The following is a 19,488-nucleotide window of genomic DNA, read 5'->3' on the forward strand; positions in this document are numbered from 1 at the left end:
CATTTCGATTTTGGTTTCGTGTTCGTTGATGGTTGATTTTGTAAACTGCAGTTTTGGTTTGTAAGTTATGCTATTATGTATGTTATAGTTATGCTTTGTGTTATCATTGCTATCACCCACTTACTTAGTTCATTCCTCTTGCTTCTAAAAGCTGTTATTGATCGAAGTGGTGCTCCAAAGGGCTTTATTCCGGATTGATAGCGATTATTGTGTCTGTGAGATCATCGTGACAGCTTGGAGCTTCGGAGCGCCGAAAATTCCGAAAATTTGGCTGTGGTTGACCTAGCCAGGGTCGAGCTGCTGGCTTTTGTTTTGTTTATACATATTTGGGGGTCAAACTTATTGAAAGCACAACGCGATCAGCACTCGAAATTGTTCCGTTGACTGCATTCCGTGCTGGCTGTGTTTTCTGTTTTGTGTTTTCGCTTTGAATGCCAAATTATTGGACCGACGCTCTCCGGCTTTTAGATGGGTCTTTGGCTTTGGCTTTAGCTTTAGCTTTAGCTTTCGGGTTTTCGGGTGTTGGGATTTTAGTTGTTGGCCAATGCCGTACTCGTTCAACGACTCTAGATTTCTGGCCTTGGCTAAATGACTTGCGGCTTCCAGTGCGACGGAATCGCATTAGCAGGCTAGCTGGGTTGGGTGGATTTAAAATAGGCGACGACTTCCTGTACTCTGGATCAAACCATTTCCATGTTACCAAGATTTAAGTGCTTCAATTTCACACCTCCATCCCCTTGCTTGCATTCATAAGTTTATTTTCCGCATAATCCCAATGTCCCACTTGAGCGGGCGAAGAATTGGGGGAAAACGGGACAGAGTTGGGCTACACTAGAAGGGCCACTTATGATTTGCCAACTGAATAATACCTCTTACTCTATGGACCAGTCTCTCTAGCACATACACATATATATACATACAACTATATTATTACTTGATTTCCGATCAATGATCAATGATCAATGATCAATGGATCGTAGTCGCAAAGTTGGAAAACAGCGCTTTCCACTTTCGTTCTTAATTTGAATGTTCCAAATGATTTAACTTCATAGAGATTATATATATATACATATATATGTATATATATTTAGTATATACATACACGTAGAGGAGTTAAGGATACATAAGTGCTTTTTAATGGAATATATAGACCGCAACAGAGAAATTACCACTCACAATGTGAGGACAAATAAAATTGTATTGATTGAAATGGATTGAAATGGACAAATGACATATGATCTAATTATACAGAGCCTAGATGTACTTATTTATTATGAGTTGCTTTTAGTGTGATAATTCATTAGCGATGGTCATAAGTGAACAATTTGCAAATAAATTCTAAGAAAAGCATTTTCTCTATTTCACTTTCAATATAAAACTGGGATGTAATCCTTCGAAGGACCTTCAAACTTCGGTTTTCCATACCTTCAAGTTACTTGTCGAAATGAAAAGCTGGAAAATCTCAATGGGTTGCATGGGCCAAAATGATAAATAAGTGTACACACTTCGGTTTAGACATAAACATTTCCTTTTTGCATTTTATTAAACTCGTTTTCAAGTCGTTTTGGCCAGGAGCCTTGTGTTTGCATTCAGTAGCCATATCCCTGGCTGCACGGCGCTGGAGTGAAAACGCTCGAGCAGCTGAACACATAGTTCTTGGGACACGGCGGTGAGGGGACGGAGGCTCCACCATAAGCTGGCGCGGGAGCGGGAGCGGCTGATCCGTAGCCGCCAGCGGTCCTCGCCATACCAAGCATCTGATGATCCATTTCGGAGCGAGCGTAACTCGATGACTTCGAGGCCTGCGCTGAATAGCCGGAAGATGCGGACGAGGATGCGGGAGCGGAGTACGATGGACCAGCAGCTGCTCCAGACGATGCAGGCGCTGAGTAACCGGAGGATGCCTTTGGTGCTGAGTAACCGGAAGAAGCCTTTGGCGCTGAATAGCCAGAGGCTGGAGCTGCAGAGCCCGCTGAATACGCCCGCGCTGCTGAATATCCAGATGATGCAGGTGCTGAATAAGATGGAGCAGCAGGTGCAGAATAAGATGGAGCAGCAGGTGCTGAATAAGATGGAGCAGCAGGAGCTGAATAAGATGGAGCAGCAGGTGCTGAGTAAGATGGAGCAGCAGGTGCTGAATAAGATGGAGATGCAGGAGTGGAATAAGATGGAGCGGCAGGAGCGGAGTACGACTGAGCCTTCGGGGCTGAATAGGACGGAGCAGCTGGCGCTGAATAGGATGACGATGCAGGCGATGAATATGAAGGAGAAGCAGAAGCAGGATATGAGGGAGCTGCAGGTGCGGAGTATGATGGAGCGGCTGGAGCTGAATAAGATGGAGCCTTGGGGGCTGAATAACTTGAGGCCGGTGCTGAGTAAGATGGAGCTGAATAAGAGGGTGCAGCAGGAGCCGAATATGAAGGAGCAGCCGGTGCTGAATACGACGAAGCTGGAGCTGCCGGAGCGGAGTAGCTTGGGGCGACAGGAGCCGAGTACGAGGACGCCTTTTGCGCTGAATACGATGGGGCAGCGGGAGCTGAGTAGCTGGGTGCTGCAGGTGCTGAATACGATGGTGCTGCAGGCGCTGAATAGCTGGATGAAGCAGGTGCTGAATAGCTGGGTGCTGCAGGTGCTGAATACGATGGGGCAGCAGGCGCTGAATAGCTGGGAGCTGCAGGTGCTGAGTAGCTGGGGGCTGCCGGAGCGGAGTAACTGGGTGCTGCTGGTGCTGAATACGACGGAGCAGCAGGCGCTGAATAGCTTGATGAAGCAGGTGCTGAATACGATGGGGCAGCAGGCGCTGAATAGCTGGGTGCTGCAGGTGCTGAGTACGACGGAGCAGCAGGCGCTGAATAGCTGGGTGCTGCAGGTGCTGAGTACGACGGAGCAGCAGGCGCTGAATAGCTGGGTGCTGCAGGTGCTGAGTACGATGGAGCAGCAGGCGCTGAATAGCTTGATGAAGCAGGTGCTGAATACGATGGGGCAGCGGGAGCTGAGTAGCTGGGTGCTGCAGGTGCTGAATAGCTGGGTGCTGCAGGCGCTGAATACGATGGCGCGGCAGGTGAGTAAGTCGGAGCAGCAGGAGCAGAATATCCTTGGTCCTTGGCCGGCGAGTAGCTGGACTGCGAGTTGTAAACGACCGGTGGGGCATAGGCCTGCGCCGGAATCTCCCTGGTGTGCCTCTCCTCATAGTCGAGCTCGGATTGAGGGAAACCGTCGTCGAACTCCTCATTCCTGGTCGCCGGAAGCGAAAACGCGGTGGCCAAAAGGCAGCCAAAGGCCACCAAGAACAGCAGTCGTCGTCCACACATTGCTCACAGAATTAAGACTACGGTTTTTTGAAACGGGACGGGTTTTATATGGCCAAGAGAACAACAGATCAGCGAAATTTTCGAATTCACCAAGAATATTGCGCAATTGCAGTCGGTTGGTGTTTGGATACTCGGTGGGTTCGCTTTGTGAACCCTATTCTGCATTTGAAGCGATTCCATTTAAATTCGCTAGATTCGATCGTTTTCCAGTCACCTTTATTGTTAACGTGAAGAGCTGAATTTAACTATTTTAATACCCTGTACTATTTACATACATTTGATTAAGTTTTAATTTTGATATTTTCTTTGCAGTTAGCAAGGAAAGTTTTAATATCTAATTTAAACATTTTTTCATGACATTCAGCTTTATGATTACAACAAATCTAACATTAAACTTCTAAGCTAAATTATTTTAAGGAAAATATAGGGCTTTTTGGAAGCCACAACTTACTCAGCGTGTCAATAATCTCTGGAAAAAGAGTATGCAAAGTATAGTTTAATTACGTGTCAGCACTTTTGTTCAAAAAGTCGGTCATCGAGGGAGTGCTGAGCTATCAATATGTGGGTTGACTTGCTGGCCAAAAGAAAAAAAAATTGGAATTGCCAACTACATATGTTATAACTTCTGCTTTGCGATGAGTAGGCCAACTCTTCCTGTTAAAGCGAGTTAAGGTCATAATAATGCAATGCATTGTTCTGCTTTGGTGTCTTGCAGTTAGTCAAAATGATCTTTTTTACAACGGGAAAGTCGAACATAGTTATTTTTTCGCTCACTTCGGCGTGATCTGGCAACACTGCCTGCACAAGTGACAGTCACTCGATTACTTTATCGATTGCTATCGCCTGGCCGAATCAACACGTCAACGTTTTTTCTTCTTCTTCGCGTGCCGCTGCTTCTTCTTCTTAATCGCGGCGACTCTGTGTTTTACTTTACAACTGAAATCCGCAGCCGACGTTGTGAATTGAATAATTAATAAATACCTGACTGCTGAATAAAAGTCGATTGGCGAGTGCAAGTGGCTGAGGACAGCTGGAAGCGACGAACGTAACGGGACACGTAAGTGGAAAGCGGTGCTTGGCTGGAAGGATGGAAATGGAGGAATGGGCCAAGGGATGGGACGGGGGGCAGGGCGCCGACAGCTGCTTGCGTTGCAAAAAAGAAAGAAGTGAAAGAATCGCGGAAGAAATGTGGAAGTAAAAAAGGTTAATGCTCTTTTCACCGATTTTCCGTAAAGCAAAGATCTCTTGAAAGCTCTTACTCCCCCAGTAATTTCGCCGGCAAACCATAAACGGTGCCACATGAGCACAGCTCTTCTCGTTTAATCCAGACTTAGTTTTCGTCCCACAATTGATGTGTTAAAACTGAGAACTGCTGAAAAACCAATTACTTCGTGTGGCATTACTGCAGCCCAAAAACGTAGGTAAAAGTATTGGGGGAAATTTCGATTGTACCACTACACACTACTGGCATCTGTAAAGAGTTAGCCTTTCAAGTTAAATCATTGGTCTTTGGCCAAATTCTAGAAAGATCTCACAAAGCAGAGGGTAAATATAGAGTTATTTTTTAATGGGGTGTCTAATCGCATGCACAATCATTTAATTCGATCACATTTCATTCGAGCACAGACCATGAAACTCGTGCTCCTATTGAGCGCCCTGCTGGCGGGGATTGCCCTCTCCCAGGGAGCCGCCGTGATGTCCGTGGACCTGGGCAGCGAGTGGATGAAGGTGGGCGTTGTGTCGCCCGGAGTGCCCATGGAAATCGCCCTGAACCGCGAGTCCAAGCGCAAAACGCCAGCGATCCTGGCCTTCCGCGATGGAACGCGTACCATTGGCGAGGATGCACAGACAATTGGAATCAAGGATCCAAACTCGGCCTATGGCTATCTTCTCGATCTGCTGGGCAAGACCATTGATAATCCCATTGTCGATTTATATAGGTAAGTGGTGTTTGCTTTGGGCCACGTCACTGTTAAGTCCCATCGACTTATCTCTAATCCAATCGCTTGCAGGAAACGCTTTCCGTACTACAACATTGTGGGTGATCCCGAGCGCAACACTGTGGTTTTCCGCAAAAGCGACACCGAGGAATTCTCCGTGGAGGAGCTGGTTGCCCAAATGCTGGTCAAGGCCAAGCAGTTTGCCCAGGAATCCGTACAGCAGCCAATCACCGAGTGCGTCCTAACCGTGCCCGGTTACTTTGGCCAAGCCGAAAGGGAGGCTCTGTTGTCGGCCGCCCAGTTGGCCAATCTGAAGGTGCTGCAACTAATCAACGATTATGCGGCAGTGGCTCTCAACTACGGTGTCTTCCACCGCGGCGAAATTAACGAAACGGCCCAGTATTACCTCTTCTACGATATGGGCGCGTATAAAACCTCAGCCGCCGTGGTGAGCTATCAGTTGGTGAAGGACAAGCAAACCAGGGAGATCAACCCGGTGGTCCAGGTCCTTGGCGTTGGTTATGATCGCACTCTGGGTGGTCTGGAGATCCAACTGCGATTGCGCGATTACCTGGCACAGGAGTTTAATGCCCTGAAAAAGACCAAGACCGATGTGACCACCAGTCCCCGAGCTCTGGCTAAACTTTTCAAGGAAGCAGGACGCCTGAAGAATGTCCTGTCTGCCAATACGGAGTTCTTCGCTCAAATCGAAAACCTGATAGAGGACATTGACTTCAAATTGGCTGTAAGTCGCGAGAAGTTGGAGCAAATCTGCGAGGATCTCTGGCCGCGGGCCACCAAGCCATTGGAAGAGGCGTTGGCCTCCTCGCACCTCAGTCTGGATGTGATCACCCAGGTGATTTTGTTTGGTGGCGGCACTCGAGTGCCACGCGTGCAGGAAACCATCAAAGCTGTCATTAAACAGGAGCTGGGCAAGAATCTGAACGCCGATGAATCCGCTACGATGGGTGCAGTCTATAAGGCAGCCGACTTATCTGCCGGCTTCAAGGTGAAGAAGTTTGTGGTCAAGGATGCCACGCTATTCCCCCTGCAGGTGTCCTTTGAGCGGGATCCAGGCGATGGTGCTGCCGTGAAGCAAGTGAAACGTGCCCTGTTTGCCCTGATGAATCCCTATCCCCAGAAGAAGGTCATCACCTTCAACAAGCACACCGACGACTTTGAGTTCTATGTCAACTACGCCGACTTGGATCGGTATAGCAAGGAGGAGATTGCCGCTCTGGGCAGCTTGAATGTGACCAAGGTGCAGCTGAAGCAGGTGAAGGAGCTGCTGGAGAAATCGAAGAAGGAACTGGTCGATAACAAGGGCATCAAGGCCTACTTCTATCTGGATGACTCTGGCATTTTCCGCTGCACAGGCGTTGAGTATGTGTACGAGAAGCAAAAGCCTGAGGAAGATGCGGATGATGACAGCACATTGTCGAAGTTTGGCAGCACTTTGAGCAAACTGTTTACCAAGGACGGTGACGAAAAGAAGGACGATTCGGAGCAAGAAGACCAGGCTAATGCAGGCGAAGAGCCATCCAAATCGGACGATAATGAGAAGGCCAAGGAAGAGGAAGCCAGCAGCAAGGAGCAAAAGTCTGAGGACAGCGCCAAACAAGACGCCGAAGCCAAAAACGAAACAATCAAGCTTGTTACCGTCAAGTCCCCGGTGACGTACGAGTCGCAAACGCAGTTTGTTGTTCCTCTGGCCGGTTCCGGGTACGACCAATCGGTGGCCAAACTCGCCGCCATTAACAAGGCGGAGGAGCAACGTGTCCGCTTGGAGTCAGCTTTCAATGCCCTCGAAGCGCACATAATCGAGGTGCAACAGAAACTGGACGAGGACTCCTACGCCAAGTGTGCCACCGCCGAGGAGAAGGAGAAACTTCTGGCCGAATGCAGCACTCTGGGTGAATGGCTGTACGAGGATCTGGAGGATCCCAAGGCCGAAATCTACGAGGAAAAACTGGCGCAACTGAAGAAGCTATCCAACGTGTTTCTCGCCCGCCACTGGGAACACGAGGAGCGACCAGAGGCCATCAAGGCGCTCAAGGGTATGATTGATGGCGCCGAAAAGTTCCTGGTCACTGGCCGCAATCTCACCAAGGACACCAATCCCGAGAAGGACGTCTTCACCCAGGTTGAGATCGATACGCTGGACAAAGTCATCACCGAAACTAATGCCTGGCTGAAGACAGAGACAGCGGCCCAGAAGAAGTTGGCCAAGAATGCGGACATCCGCCTGACTGTAAAGGATATAACGGACAAAATGAGCCTGCTGGACCGCGAGGTCAAGTATTTGGTTAACAAGATTAAGATCTGGAAGCCCAAGGCGAAGCCCGCTGCCGAAAAGGACAAGAAAAAGGAGGAGGAGGTGGTGGCTTCCGGCAGTGGCGATGGCACCAAAACTGAGGATGCCGACCAGCAGCAGGAGCCGCCGGCAAAGGAGGAGCAGCAGGAGTCCGTGGATGAGATCACCCCAACGCCTGCAGAGGAGGAAACCAAGACACCGCACAGTGAGCTCTAAGGAGCCAAACTAGAGGGATTACGAGCATCCGTAGCAGCTGGAAGCCAAGTGCCTGTCTTAGGATTCGAAGGAGGATTCAAATCGGGGGTAACACAGGGGGAAAAAGACGGCAAATGGCCACGACACGGGGCGTCTTTATTTCTATGATTTTTTTAGCTAAAGTCGGGGTTAAATTATGCTACTTCTAATCTAAAACAAAACACACACAAAAGAAAAAAACACACAAAATAATGTAAACCGTAACTAAATGTAAAAACCATTTTCCATTTCCATACCATTCCGCATAGGAAATACAAGACTTGAAGAAGTACTCACACGGTCCCCTCTATATATCCACTATATCTTATTGATCTATTGTAGCGAAAGTAGCGAAACGAATTGGGCGGGATGAGTTAATTGCCGAGATAAGATCGAAATAAATCTGAAATCGTAGGGAGCGAATGATAACAAATAAAGTTTGTATTGTGTTGTATTCGGATTGGCCTTTTGGTTCCTGGCGTTGTGCGTTGTGTGAAACGCAATAATACTAGTAATACTTTCATTTCACGTATGCTATATGGTAACCCATTTTTAAATTTCCCGCCTATAAGTAATCGCTTGTTGAGGAGGGAAACCCCGCTAATTGTGGTGTGTGCATTCGGTAACTGTGGAGCAGGTACTCGCTAAGACTGGTTCGCGTCTTCGCTAAATGTTAAGGGTGCTTGGCTAAGACTTCTAGAGATGGGTGAACGTAGATACCAACAAATCGATAACACGATACACGAAGAAGCATCGGTGAATTCATCGATGACCAATGTATCGCTAACCCGCCATCACTAATTTGTTGTTGGTAAAAAAAAGGTAAAGCGGGCGGGCGTGCGTGGAACTGAATTTAATTCTCCGTGTCACAATTTTCGCAGCTGTGTGCGTGTGTTATTTTGTTGTTTTTCTTTTGTTTTTTATTGTCTTTTTCCTGAAGAATTTTCTCCGCTGCTGTTTTGCTTACAACTACAAGCCTGTTTGCGCAAGTGTGTGTGTGTGCAAGTAGAGTTGCTGTTTTCTGCGGCCGTTTTTCCGTGTGTCTGTGCTTCTTTTTGTGCTCCGTGTTCCGTGCAAACAAAGGATTTGTTCTTGGGGCTCCGTGAACAGTTAGTTTTTCGCCTTAGTCGCTTAAATATTGATAAATGATTAAAAGTGTCAGTGTGTGTGTGTGTGGTTGTGTGTATGCAATGCTGAAAACGCAGACTTCGGTCAGTGAAAGAAGGGGAGGTGAAAAACAGGAGAAGAAGAGCAAAAGAGAGGTGCCGAGGGAAAACAGTTATGCAGCTGTGAACAGTGGAGCCTCGGCGAAAAAAAAAAATTGGCTCAGTTTTCGATTTTCGATTGCCCATATTTGACACTTTCCTCTTTGTCATGGGTTTTCTTCATCTGTCTCCATTTTTCTTTCAAATCGAGCTTTTTTCGGTAAAAATTTCCTTGTGGGGAGCACACGAAAATAACAAACTCAGCAGAAAACGTAGGGGAATAAAGAGGGGGATAGGGGATAAACGCGAAATTTGTTTTTTTTTGTGTGTTTGCCGATTTCCAATCGGTATTTCGATGAGTTCCGATCATTGCGTAGGCAAGAGACCCTGCTGTGCGAGTGAGAGGGCGCTTGAGATTGGTACAAGTGTGTGTGTCAGGTTTTGTCTGCTGTTCGTGTGTGTGTGTAAGCCAACTGCCGATTGTTGTTTTTGTTTTGGCTAGCCAGCATTAGAAGCAGCAACAAGAAAAAATAATACAAAAGTTAATAACAAGCTAAGTGAAACACGTGTTTAATACTCCAATTGCAGCTTTAATGCCCAGGACAAACCAACATACAAACAAACGCAACTGAACAGAATAAGAAAACGGTAATAAGTCGGGAAAATCAAAGTGCAAATCTGAACGCCAAAAAAAGCAGAGAGTGCGAGCAAGACAGCGCATGCTGGGCGCCGCAGGAGCTGTAGAAGAAGAAGCAGTGAGAGTGAAGTTAACTGGAAGTGGAGTGGAAAAAGAAGAGCGAAAAGAGAGCCTGCGAAAACAACAAAGAACAACCAGTCGACTCCAAAAATTCGCCCTTTCAATCTACCTCCAAACACGAGCAAAATCGTCATTTTAAGTAAGAAGCACAATAACTAAATGAGTAAACAACATATTCACATAGAGGCGGCGACGAACAACTCAGAAACTCAAACGGTACAGCGCCATCTGGAGTAGGCAGATAAAAGCAGCTGACAGACAAAATACAAAAAAAAAAAAAAAATAAATCCCATACCAGCTTTCTTCGCCTGGAAGTCGCAAGGGAAGAGCGCAAGAGAGGGGGGAGTTAGCTCCCTGAAACCCCACGAACCACAAAACTTCACTTGGACCACGAAATAATCATAAGCGCACCGTAAGCACGAAAAAAAAAACCAAACCCAGACCAGACCAGTTGCCTTTTTTAGCCCGCCACAAGATGGCGTGCCTTAACACCCTGAAGCAGGAAATCAAAACGCTAGAGAAGATCTTTCCGAAGAACCACGAGCGCTTTCAGATCCTCAATTCCAGCGTCGACGAACTGCTCTGCCGGTTTATCGATAAGAATGGAAAGCGCTACGATATTCACGCCAACATAACGGTAAGTCACCGATGACCATTAGCTTATGTTTAAATCTTTAGTCATTTTTCGTATTTTTTCGCAAGTTTTATGACTTAACAAATGTGGCACATATGTACATACATACATATACTCAAGTTAAGGGGATGTAAAGTAATTGGGGCCAATGAATTTCTAACAAGTTTTCCCCATGGAACTGACCTTCTCGACAATTTTAAGTAAAATCTTTCGCAATAAGCGCGCCCCCAAAAGAAGAGTATACGAATTCGAAACGAAAACTAAAGCGAAATGTTTTTATTTTCCTGTGCATATGTCTTATCGGTCCCAGCAATCAATAGATAGGGGCATTGCAACTGAAAAAAGGGCGACTATCAAGGCGCCGTGTTTGCAAGTGATTTGGAGCTTGGTGCTGGTGCTGGAGGGGATGGGGATGGGGATTACGGGTTCCGTAGGTTACTCCGCGCTGTGTCCACTTTGTCCACTGCGCAACGATAACTATATTTATACGGCGATAGTGTAGAATTCTATATATAGCAAGTTGGCCAGTGTACAAAGCTTTACATCCGTTGGTAGATTCACTGGAATCCTTGGTTCTTTTTTCTTAATATACTTCTCTTTTCATTTTACGTAAGTCCATCTTCCTTTTGTTCCTGACCAAATTGTCGCTTTCTTCCTTGAAATCGTGCTATCCTTGTCTGGTTGTGTTGAATCTACTTCTTCAACTTTTCTTTATCGGTTCGCCTTCTCTCTCTCTCTCTCTCTCTCTCGTTCCCGCTTGTGCGTGATTATATATGCGAGGATTTGTGCCGATTCTTTATTCCCACGCTGCTCAGTTAAGATGGGATATATGTGCGAGTATGTATGTACGTGCGTATACTTATGTTACGTATGTATGTAGACGAGGTAGTCGATGCCCTTTGGCCGCTCTCTTAGGCTCCCTCTCTGTCTACTCTTTTGGTTTTGACCAACATAGACTGATTTTGAAGATTTCCGTTATGGGATAAACATCATGTATATATGTATGCATATGTATGTATGTATGTCGCTGAAAATGCAAAGTCAAAAGCAATCACATCTCGAATCAAACAAATTATGCGGCTCCTGCACCTTGCGGCACAGAGTGACACCCGCGATGAGGTGTGATTCATTGTACCCGATCCGATCATCGGCTGCCAAGCTGTCCCATCTGTTTTCTGTTTCTGTCTTCTGTGCACTGATCCCCGCTTGGTTCAACGATCTAATTAAAGGTTATAATTTCGTACTTTCTGGCGCGTTCGGATCGCCGTCGTTTAGTATTTGTTTATTTACATGTGCATGCAAAGTGGCTCCGACGACAATGACGACGAGCAATTCACCTGAGAACCGAAAGAAACGAGATCGAGACTGGGAATGGGAATGGGAATAGGAGAGATCTTTTGTCTGTGTCCAATTGTCGAGTCAAAGTCCTTGACCCACCCCACACACGCGATGGGGTAGATGTACAGTGGGTGCCCGATAAGACAAACGCCAAGGCAAAAACTTAAACAATCCCACTGCTAATAGAAAACCTTTACGTCTGGTTATATATCCTACAATATAGTTTCACTGATAAACTCGTTTGCCATCAAGATGGTTTCAAAAAAGGCCATATTAATAATTTGCTAATTTCCTCCTGCAGGAAACCTATCCCTCATCGCCGCCAGTTTGGTTCGCCGAGAGCGAGGAGACGAGCGTCACAAATGCTGTTCAAATACTTAGCAATACGAATGGACGTGATAATCACGTGATCAATCAGGTGAGTCCTTGTTTTGGCAATTACCGAAATCAATCTGCTGTAAACTGACAATTCAATCCAATCTATCCAAATCCTTGCAGGTGGGCATTCTGCTGCGTGAGCTGTGTCGCCTTCACAACGTTCCACTGCCACCCGACATCGATAATTTGGCTCTGCCGCTGCAAACGCCGCCGCCATCCGCTTCCCCCCTTCGCTGCGAGCAGAGACCAGGTGGCGGTGGAGCGGGGGGCGGGGGCGGACCCCACGGCAACGAGGAGACCGATTCGGATCAGGAGGAGATCGAGGATCCCATCGGCGAGAGCGAACAGGAGAGCGAGGGCGATGAGGACTTGCCGCTGGAAATGGATGATGTACGAAGTACAAACAAGGTGAGCAATATGAATAGAATTCCTTGGGATTAGGAGTTTCTAAGGATTCACGTCGTTGTAGTTCGGCATTAGTGGCATATGCAGGACTAAACATTATCTTTGAATAAGTCGAGTAATTATAGTCTTGCATTCCAATTTGAGTTTGTACGCGATTTAAGAATTAGGTGTAACTTGGTAGTTTTTTATATATTTCATTTCTGGTCGAATCGTTTAATATCAAAGCTGTCAAGTATTAATTCTTCAATCGTTTTGATATCTTGATATTTTGATGCAATGCAGAAGGACGACATGGAAGTGGAACACCTAGCAACTCTAGAAAGACTGCGTCAAAGTCAGAGACAAGACTATCTAAAAGTGAGTTTCCCGATATAATAGCATAATGTCGGATACTTTATATAATGTTTTACTCGACACTAGGGTTCCGTTTCGGGTTCCGTACAGGCAACCGATCGCTTAATGAAGGAACTACGCGACATTTATCGATCGGACGCCTTCAAGAAGAACATGTACTCTATTGAACTCGTCAATGAGTCGATCTACGAATGGAACATTCGCCTCAAGTCTGTCGACCCGGACAGTCCGCTGCACAGTGATCTGCAAATGCTCAAGGAGAAAGAGGGCAAGGACAGCATACTGCTCAACATCCTCTTCAAGGAGACGTATCCCTTCGAGCCGCCATTTGTGCGCGTCGTCCATCCGATTATCTCAGGTGGGATTGGCTGAGTAATCGTATATCATGGACGTTTATTTAAATGTTTCTTGTATTTACAAGGCGGCTATGTGCTCATCGGCGGTGCCATCTGCATGGAATTGCTGACCAAACAGGGCTGGAGCTCGGCCTATACCGTGGAAGCGGTTATCATGCAAATTGCAGCCACCCTCGTCAAGGGCAAGGCGCGCATCCAGTTCGGGGCTACCAAAGTATGTTAAATTCATAGTATTCAAGATGTATTTAATCCTTTAAACTGGTAAACTAATTTATAACCTATTTATACCTATTTGTAAACAGGCACTGACCCAGGGCCAATACAGTTTGGCTCGAGCCCAGCAGAGCTTCAAGTCTCTGGTGCAGATTCACGAAAAGAATGGTAAGCCCAGAAAAGCGCCGTAAGATGAGCAACCATTTAATACGAAAACTCTCTATTGCAGGATGGTTCACCCCGCCCAAGGAAGATGGCTAAAACATAACACAAGAGGAGTCCCCCGACGCACATCCTTTCTAGAATAACTCATGCCAACCAACACCAACCAACCAACCAACACCTCCCACCATGCCCCCTCACACCGCCAGCACACACCCTGCCCACATCCGCCAAGCACACATCCCGCACACTCACTGCCGGCTTGATCTGATGTCTGATCTGGTCAGGACCAATATGGACAATGCCCCCGAATTTAAGGAGATGGCCCACATTACTACCTTGCTTGCAGCGTCGATGGAAGTTTGATGTTTGATGAAAACACAGCCATCACACATTCGTTTACATATGTTTAATTGCTCGTAATAACATTAAACCGTCTTTAGAAGCACGGTTACTGCTTCGTTGCATTCATATGTATATGCCCCACTCCGTCTTCTCTGTTGTGTGTGTGTAGTGGCCTGAAAGCGTGTATCCTGTACAGAGTCTTGAAAACTGGAGATGCATATATTGGTGTAGAAGTGTCAAATGAAATCAGCAGCCGAAGAGTGTAAAATGTAAAGGCAATATCTGTTATGTATATGAGTATCAATTAATTAATTTAAAGTGTAAGTGTAGTGGCTTTGATCCTTGCAAACATAAACCACCTACCCACCCAGCACCCAGCACCCACAATCCTCACACACTCCACACACACACATACACACCCCTAAAATGTAAACTAGTTAAGACGCCTAACTGTATTCTTATTTAAGTTTAACAAATCCGTGGTATCTTATATTTTTCTCTTTAACTGGTAAGCTAACAACACAAGAAACGGCATGTTGGCAAAAGTTGACGCGATGTCGATCGGAGTAGATATATATATACATATATATATATATATATATATACCTATACATACATATAATTAAACATAAATATAAAGATATATATTAAAATTAGCGCGAGAGTTTAGCTTAAGCAGAATAATACAGAACGATGCGTCGAAGATGAGCAAATTCTAAGTGTAAATTCGTCTTTCCAAATAATCGTAAAATAACGTAAATCTAAATCTAAAAAAAAAATTACAAATAAAACCCAAATCGAGTAGTTGGAGAACGAAAATCGTAAATATTTGCAAGTAAATTACCCATTATATTGAGAAAGAAAAGTTAGTTCGAGGGCAACTGTTTTGCTGCCCCATTACCATTGTTTTTTTTTTATTATGCGTACAACGGCAGACAAAATTTCATTGTACATTTCAAAACTGAAATTGGCGTGCACGACGAAACGTTCATTTTAAGTATGTATTTAATAAAGAAAGATATATACATGCATAATACGGATTGAAACTACTTTATTTCAACAATGAGTATGCCCAGGAAAGCAGTCCATTTTTTGTTTCGTTTTGGTAAATGTGTATTTCTTAAACTATAAACAAAATTCCAGTATTCTAATTTTTACTTTAGACTAAAACTAGCTGGCTATATCGTTGTTCTACGTCGGCCTGGGTCACTCCACGAAGACCACGTACTTTTCCGCCGCCTGAGAGGGCTGCATCCTTGGTGTCTTAGTCTCCACATATGTGGGCTTATGGGCCACCTCGCCATTGTCCATTGAAACCCCAATGAGCATGTCCATGGCGCCCTTTAGCCGCATCAGCTCGGTGGTAAGCCTCACTTCTTCCTGCATAGCTTTTGACAATCGTTCCAAGGCATGCATCAGCTTCGGGCTGTAGGCCACCAATCGCCGCTCGAAAACCTCCAAGACCGTGCTGGCGGCCATCATCAGCGGGCGCATGAATCGCGTCTCACCCAAATGCTTGCAGATGAAGTCGATGAATCGAACAAGCACGGTGTCGCGACGATCAGTGAGGGCTTTGTCCAGAGATTTACGGTGCAGAAGGTCCGTAATGACGGCCACAACGACCTCCGGATGCTTTGCCATCCTCTGCGCATTCATCACGTCGTCCAAAGCCTTCTTGTGGTTAAACACGCGCAAGTGCACATCGTAGGTTTTCAAGCCGGGCCCCTTGACTCGGTCCTTGATGGTGTGATCAACCTCCTGGGGGCTGCTGCCGATCGTGCTGGTCGGGAGTATCGAATCTTTGAAGTGCCTGCGTTTCCGCTCCGCACGAATCTTTTTCAAATGGCTCGGCTTGCTGTCTACCATCATGCGACGAATGGAGACCAGACCATCGACCATACCAGCCACAACTGCCTGATCTTTGCCAGCGACAGCCATGCTGACCACGGCATTGGGATAGGTCAACGTGTGCACTGTCTTGTAGGTGCTCACATCGTAGATTTTGACGTGCCGATCGAGCCCGCCTGAGAGCAATCTCCTGCCATCGGAGCCCAGTCGCAGGCAAGTTACGGTTTTGTGATGCTGTGACATCATGGTGAGCAGACGGCAGCCGCTGATGAGATCCCATACGCGAACCTGGCTGCCACCGGCGCTGACGAATATGGAACCGTTGGGAAGGAACAACATCGACTCCACCGGAGCTCCATGATCCAAGGTGTGCTGTATCGCCTTTTCCGCTCGCGTATCGTATAGATTGATTTTGCCATCGTAGCCTCCGGAGACGAACATGTGCGCTGCCTGCGGATGCATGGCGCCGGCACGAATGTAGTCGGTGTGCGTGTCCTCGTAGGTTTGTACCACCTTCTCGTTGGCCACGTCCCACAGACGGACCGACCTGTCGTCTCCAAAACTGGCTAGCTGGAGCTTGTCCGCCGTAAAGAAGGTGCGATGCACCGGCGCCGTGTGTCCCTTGAACAAACGCAAGATGTTGCGGCTGGTGGTGTCGAATAGCTTGACGTGGCCCTCCTCGTCGCCGGCGGCCAGGAGACGACCATCTTGCCGGAAGGCGGCTCCGTATGCGGTCTTTTGGAATCGGGAAAGATTCTTCACCACGAGCTTGGTCACCAGGTTGTAGATCTGCACGCGCACCGAACAGGTCACCACAAAGTTGTCGGGATCGCTGGGGCTGAAGTCCAAATAATCGATGGTGTTATGCTCCTTGAGGAGTTCCGGTTTCTGTGGATCGAAGAGGGACACAATGAAATGGTTGCCGAGTTTCTCTGCCGCATCTCATGCAACTCACCGCCAGACGGTCCCAGTACACCGTATCCGGCGTTTCCACCTGAGCCCGCTGTTGGAAACGCCGTGTGTTCAGTGGGAGGAAGTTGGTCTGCATCCTGGCTGCGTGTTTCTAGTGATTCTCCTTTACGCGCGCACGTGCTCCACCAAGAAAGTGTGACCAGTGTATGGCAGCAGTGCTGGCGGACAAGCTGGTTAGTAGCCAAATTGCGATTGCCCTCAAATGCGGCGGTACTGATTAAATTCAATAACTTGGCTTGAATATCTAAGTAATTCTCTAATCCACTTTATATGAAACACAAATTAATAACAAGACATAACTGTGGTAAAATTAGTGTTTTTCATGTACAGTTACATTAAGTGTAGGAAAAAACATTTACAGATTTCTAAACATCCAGTTAGTGTCTGCTTTTGATAGCCGTTTTCCCGACAGTTGGCTCTGAGCTGGTCAGTCGGTTATCGATAGACGTGGCAGGTGCTGTTGTTATCGGGCACACCAAACACATGTTTGCAAACAAACATATGCTCACCGTCGCCAAAAAAAGGAAAGGAAAAACATTTCCGAGTTAGCGGACCGATCCGCTGGAGAACCGCGCTTTGGGGCGAACCAGATTGACAGCCCCTCGCACTGGGCACTGTAATAATAATAACCATAATAGTAATAATAATAAGAGAGGCTAGATCTCGTGTCCAGTCCCCGGCTTAATTGAAATTTATTTGTTGTGATGCGGCCTCCACTGGGGGTTCCATAGTCGCGTAGACCAGGGTTCCAGCCTCCGCCGTCACCTCCGCTTCCTTCCCTTTCCAAATCTTAATTAACCGGAGACATTGAGCATGTTAATATTAATTGGAGGCAATCAATGTGCCTGAGACCCTCGAATCGAACGGAACGGAAGCGAGATTCCCGAGGAACCAGCCACCCCATCCACATCGAAATTCCACGATCGGATTATACTCAAAATTCAAATTCCATGGAGGAGGAACGCAACGAGAAAATGGTGCTCTGCGAGAAGATCATCAGGGACATCAATGCGGTGTTCCTCAAAGATCAGGATCTGTGAGTCCAGCACTGAACTTTATTATAAATTTGATCAGCATACTTTAATCTCCAAATATATCTTATATATATCTATCTTGTTGTAATCCCCGACAGCGCCTCCTTTGAGATTATACCCAAGGAAGCCAACTGCAACAAATCGCCCGTTGTGCATGTGGAGCACAATCTGGGCCTGGAATCGTGGTGTGCCCAGCATGTCTACGACCACGCCCACCGCACCCTCATCTCCCACCGCCGTCAAACCACTGCGCAACAGCTGCGCACGCTGCAGCAGCAGCAGCAGAGCGACTCCCTGGCCAAATACCTAAACGTGGCTCTGCTGATCAATCCCGATGTGACCACCTTCTGGCACATTCGCCGCCAGCTGGTGCAAAAGAATCGGCTGAGCATCAACAAGGAGCTGCAGTTCTCCGCACTCGTGCTCTCCATCAAACCGAAGTCCAATGAAGCATTCGCCTATCGCCGTTGGTTGTACTCATTTCAAAGTAAGTGAACGTCGACAACCGGAGATTACATATGTGACATACTTATTATTTCCAGGTGCCGATGCCATTGACTGGCCCAATGAGATCGGGATATGCGAAAGGGCCGCCGATAGGTGCGCCAGCAACTACCACGCCTGGTCGCACCGCCAGTGGATCCTTCAAAACGGGCCCTGCCTGCTGCAATCGGAACTCCTACGCACGGAGAAGTTTATGCGCAAGCACATCAGTGACTACAGCTGCTACCACTACCGCCAGGTGCTGCTGAGTCGTGCCTATGAGCTGAACTTTGCCCTTCCCAACGATTCCGGAGCCAGTGGCTCATCTCCGTTGGCCAGTCTGCAGCAACTACTGGCCAGCTATGGCCTGGAATGTGAAGCCAACGCCGAGGATCTGCTGGCGGTCTTTCTACCAGATGTGGACCTAAGTGCCGTGAGCAACCAAAAGCTAAAATCATTTCTGTACTGCTGCAATGTGGCCGCCAACGATATGCGGCTGTGTGTGGAGCAGCGGTTGATGTACGGATCGCGGGACTGCTTTGAGCTGCATCGCCGTGCGGCCCTCAAGTTCATCGTGGAGCAGTGCGTTCGCTTGCAAATGGGCTTGCCCTATGGCCAACTGTTACCGGCGGCGTCAGGCGATCTGCGTCCGCATTTGGGCAACCTGGACTTCGAGAAGCATCCGTTTCTAAGTGCCGTGCGGCGCGAGGAGTCCTCGCTGGGCGGCAAGCACCGGCGCTGGTGCAATCTTCACCTCAGCTTTGGATATCCAGCGGATTAGACAGCGCGACCTGAAAAAGCTCAAATCAATCTACCCCAATAGAATTACTCACACCTGGCCTTTCCGTTCACCATTCACCATTTCCGTTTTGAATTATGGCTAATGTATAAATACGTTGATTTGCAAGGTATTTGATATATTTCCTACCTAATTTGCGTCCTCAAAATATAAAATCTTTTGCAAGGCTAATCGTTAAACGATGACGGTTCAAAACGGATTTGGAAACGGAAATGGTTCCATTCTATATACGATATACTATAAATGTGCGACCCAAAGACAAAGTTCAACTAGCCCGATATGACAACGGATCTCACTGGTCCGCCAATTGCATTTCGATATCTATTAGCGTTAACTGTTCGTTTCTGTTCTCAATCTGATCGGGCATGATTTGTTAGCCCTTGGTTCAGAAGTACAACTTAACCGA

General features: G+C 47.0%; 4 protein-coding genes across 6 annotated transcripts; 3 read left to right on the forward strand and 1 right to left on the reverse strand.

Annotated features, from left to right (window-relative positions):
- Nucleotides 1-4,175: 4,175 nt before the first annotated feature.
- Nucleotides 4,176-8,253, forward strand: LOC122625050 (hypoxia up-regulated protein 1). 2 transcript variants are annotated; one of them, XM_043804901.1, is made up of 3 exons: nucleotides 4,176-4,368; nucleotides 4,938-5,251; nucleotides 5,324-8,253. In XM_043804901.1, exons 2-3 carry the CDS (start codon nucleotides 4,941-4,943, stop codon nucleotides 7,779-7,781), a joined length of 2,769 nt encoding a protein of 922 aa, XP_043660836.1. In that variant the 5' UTR covers nucleotides 4,176-4,368; nucleotides 4,938-4,940; the 3' UTR covers nucleotides 7,782-8,253. The 2 variants fall into 2 exon arrangements, with proteins under 2 accessions (XP_043660836.1, XP_043660837.1); XM_043804902.1 differs by lacking the exon at nucleotides 4,176-4,368 and adding an exon at nucleotides 4,533-4,728.
- A 409-nt stretch (nucleotides 8,254-8,662) lies between these two features.
- LOC122623967 (ubiquitin-conjugating enzyme E2 Q2) lies at nucleotides 8,663-14,772 on the forward strand. Its single transcript, XM_043803377.1, has 9 exons — nucleotides 8,663-8,684; nucleotides 9,593-10,398; nucleotides 12,035-12,151; nucleotides 12,232-12,519; nucleotides 12,799-12,873; nucleotides 12,937-13,228; nucleotides 13,292-13,440; nucleotides 13,529-13,607; nucleotides 13,669-14,772. Exons 2-9 carry the CDS (start codon nucleotides 10,237-10,239, stop codon nucleotides 13,698-13,700), a joined length of 1,194 nt encoding a protein of 397 aa, XP_043659312.1. The 5' UTR covers nucleotides 8,663-8,684; nucleotides 9,593-10,236; the 3' UTR covers nucleotides 13,701-14,772.
- Nucleotides 14,773-15,022: 250 nt separating this feature from the next.
- Nucleotides 15,023-16,925, reverse strand: LOC122623966 (U3 small nucleolar RNA-associated protein 15 homolog). The gene is made up of 2 exons (XM_043803376.1): nucleotides 16,750-16,925; nucleotides 15,023-16,682 (listed from the first exon to the last, which is right to left on the reverse strand). Exons 1-2 carry the CDS (start codon nucleotides 16,840-16,842, stop codon nucleotides 15,153-15,155), a joined length of 1,623 nt encoding a protein of 540 aa, XP_043659311.1. The 5' UTR covers nucleotides 16,843-16,925; the 3' UTR covers nucleotides 15,023-15,152.
- A 295-nt stretch (nucleotides 16,926-17,220) lies between these two features.
- LOC122624156 (protein prenyltransferase alpha subunit repeat-containing protein 1) lies at nucleotides 17,221-19,416 on the forward strand. 2 transcript variants are annotated; one of them, XR_006326445.1, is made up of 4 exons: nucleotides 17,221-17,802; nucleotides 17,899-18,287; nucleotides 18,343-19,191; nucleotides 19,249-19,416. XR_006326445.1 is itself a non-coding variant. In XM_043803600.1 (3 exons), the coding sequence occupies exons 1-3, from the start codon at nucleotides 17,606-17,608 to the stop codon at nucleotides 19,062-19,064; spliced, it is 1,308 nt and encodes a 435-aa protein (XP_043659535.1). In that variant the 5' UTR covers nucleotides 17,221-17,605; the 3' UTR covers nucleotides 19,065-19,416. The 2 variants fall into 2 exon arrangements, 1 of the variants encoding a protein (XP_043659535.1); XM_043803600.1 differs by having other exon boundaries at nucleotides 18,343-19,416.
- Nucleotides 19,417-19,488: the final 72 nt, after the last annotated feature.

This window comes from Drosophila teissieri, chromosome X (assembly GCF_016746235.2).
Source record: "Drosophila teissieri strain GT53w chromosome X, Prin_Dtei_1.1, whole genome shotgun sequence".
Taxonomy (NCBI): Eukaryota; Metazoa; Arthropoda; class Insecta; order Diptera; family Drosophilidae; genus Drosophila; species Drosophila teissieri.

Excerpts from the sequence above, each read along its gene's own strand:
- LOC122623967 (XM_043803377.1), top strand. The coding sequence starts at position 10,237 with ATGGCGTGCCTTAACACCCTGAAGCAGGAAATCAAAACGCTAGAGAAG. Across the intron at positions 12,520-12,798 it reads ATGTACGAAGTACAAACAAG|AAGGACGACATGGAAGTGGA; the intron begins GTGAGCAATATG and ends GATGCAATGCAG. Across the intron at positions 13,608-13,668 it reads GCAGATTCACGAAAAGAATG|GATGGTTCACCCCGCCCAAG; the intron begins GTAAGCCCAGAA and ends TCTCTATTGCAG.
- LOC122623966 (XM_043803376.1), bottom strand. The coding sequence starts at position 16,842 with ATGCAGACCAACTTCCTCCCACTGAACACACGGCGTTTCCAACAGCGG. Across the intron at positions 16,683-16,749 it reads TGTACTGGGACCGTCTGGCG|AAACCGGAACTCCTCAAGGA; the intron begins GTGAGTTGCATG and ends TTCGATCCACAG.
- LOC122624156 (XM_043803600.1), top strand. The coding sequence starts at position 17,606 with ATGTGCCTGAGACCCTCGAATCGAACGGAACGGAAGCGAGATTCCCGA. Across the intron at positions 17,803-17,898 it reads TTCCTCAAAGATCAGGATCT|CGCCTCCTTTGAGATTATAC; the intron begins GTGAGTCCAGCA and ends AATCCCCGACAG. Across the intron at positions 18,288-18,342 it reads TTGGTTGTACTCATTTCAAA|GTGCCGATGCCATTGACTGG; the intron begins GTAAGTGAACGT and ends TATTATTTCCAG.
- LOC122625050 (XM_043804901.1), top strand. The coding sequence starts at position 4,941 with ATGAAACTCGTGCTCCTATTGAGCGCCCTGCTGGCGGGGATTGCCCTC. Across the intron at positions 5,252-5,323 it reads CCCATTGTCGATTTATATAG|GAAACGCTTTCCGTACTACA; the intron begins GTAAGTGGTGTT and ends AATCGCTTGCAG.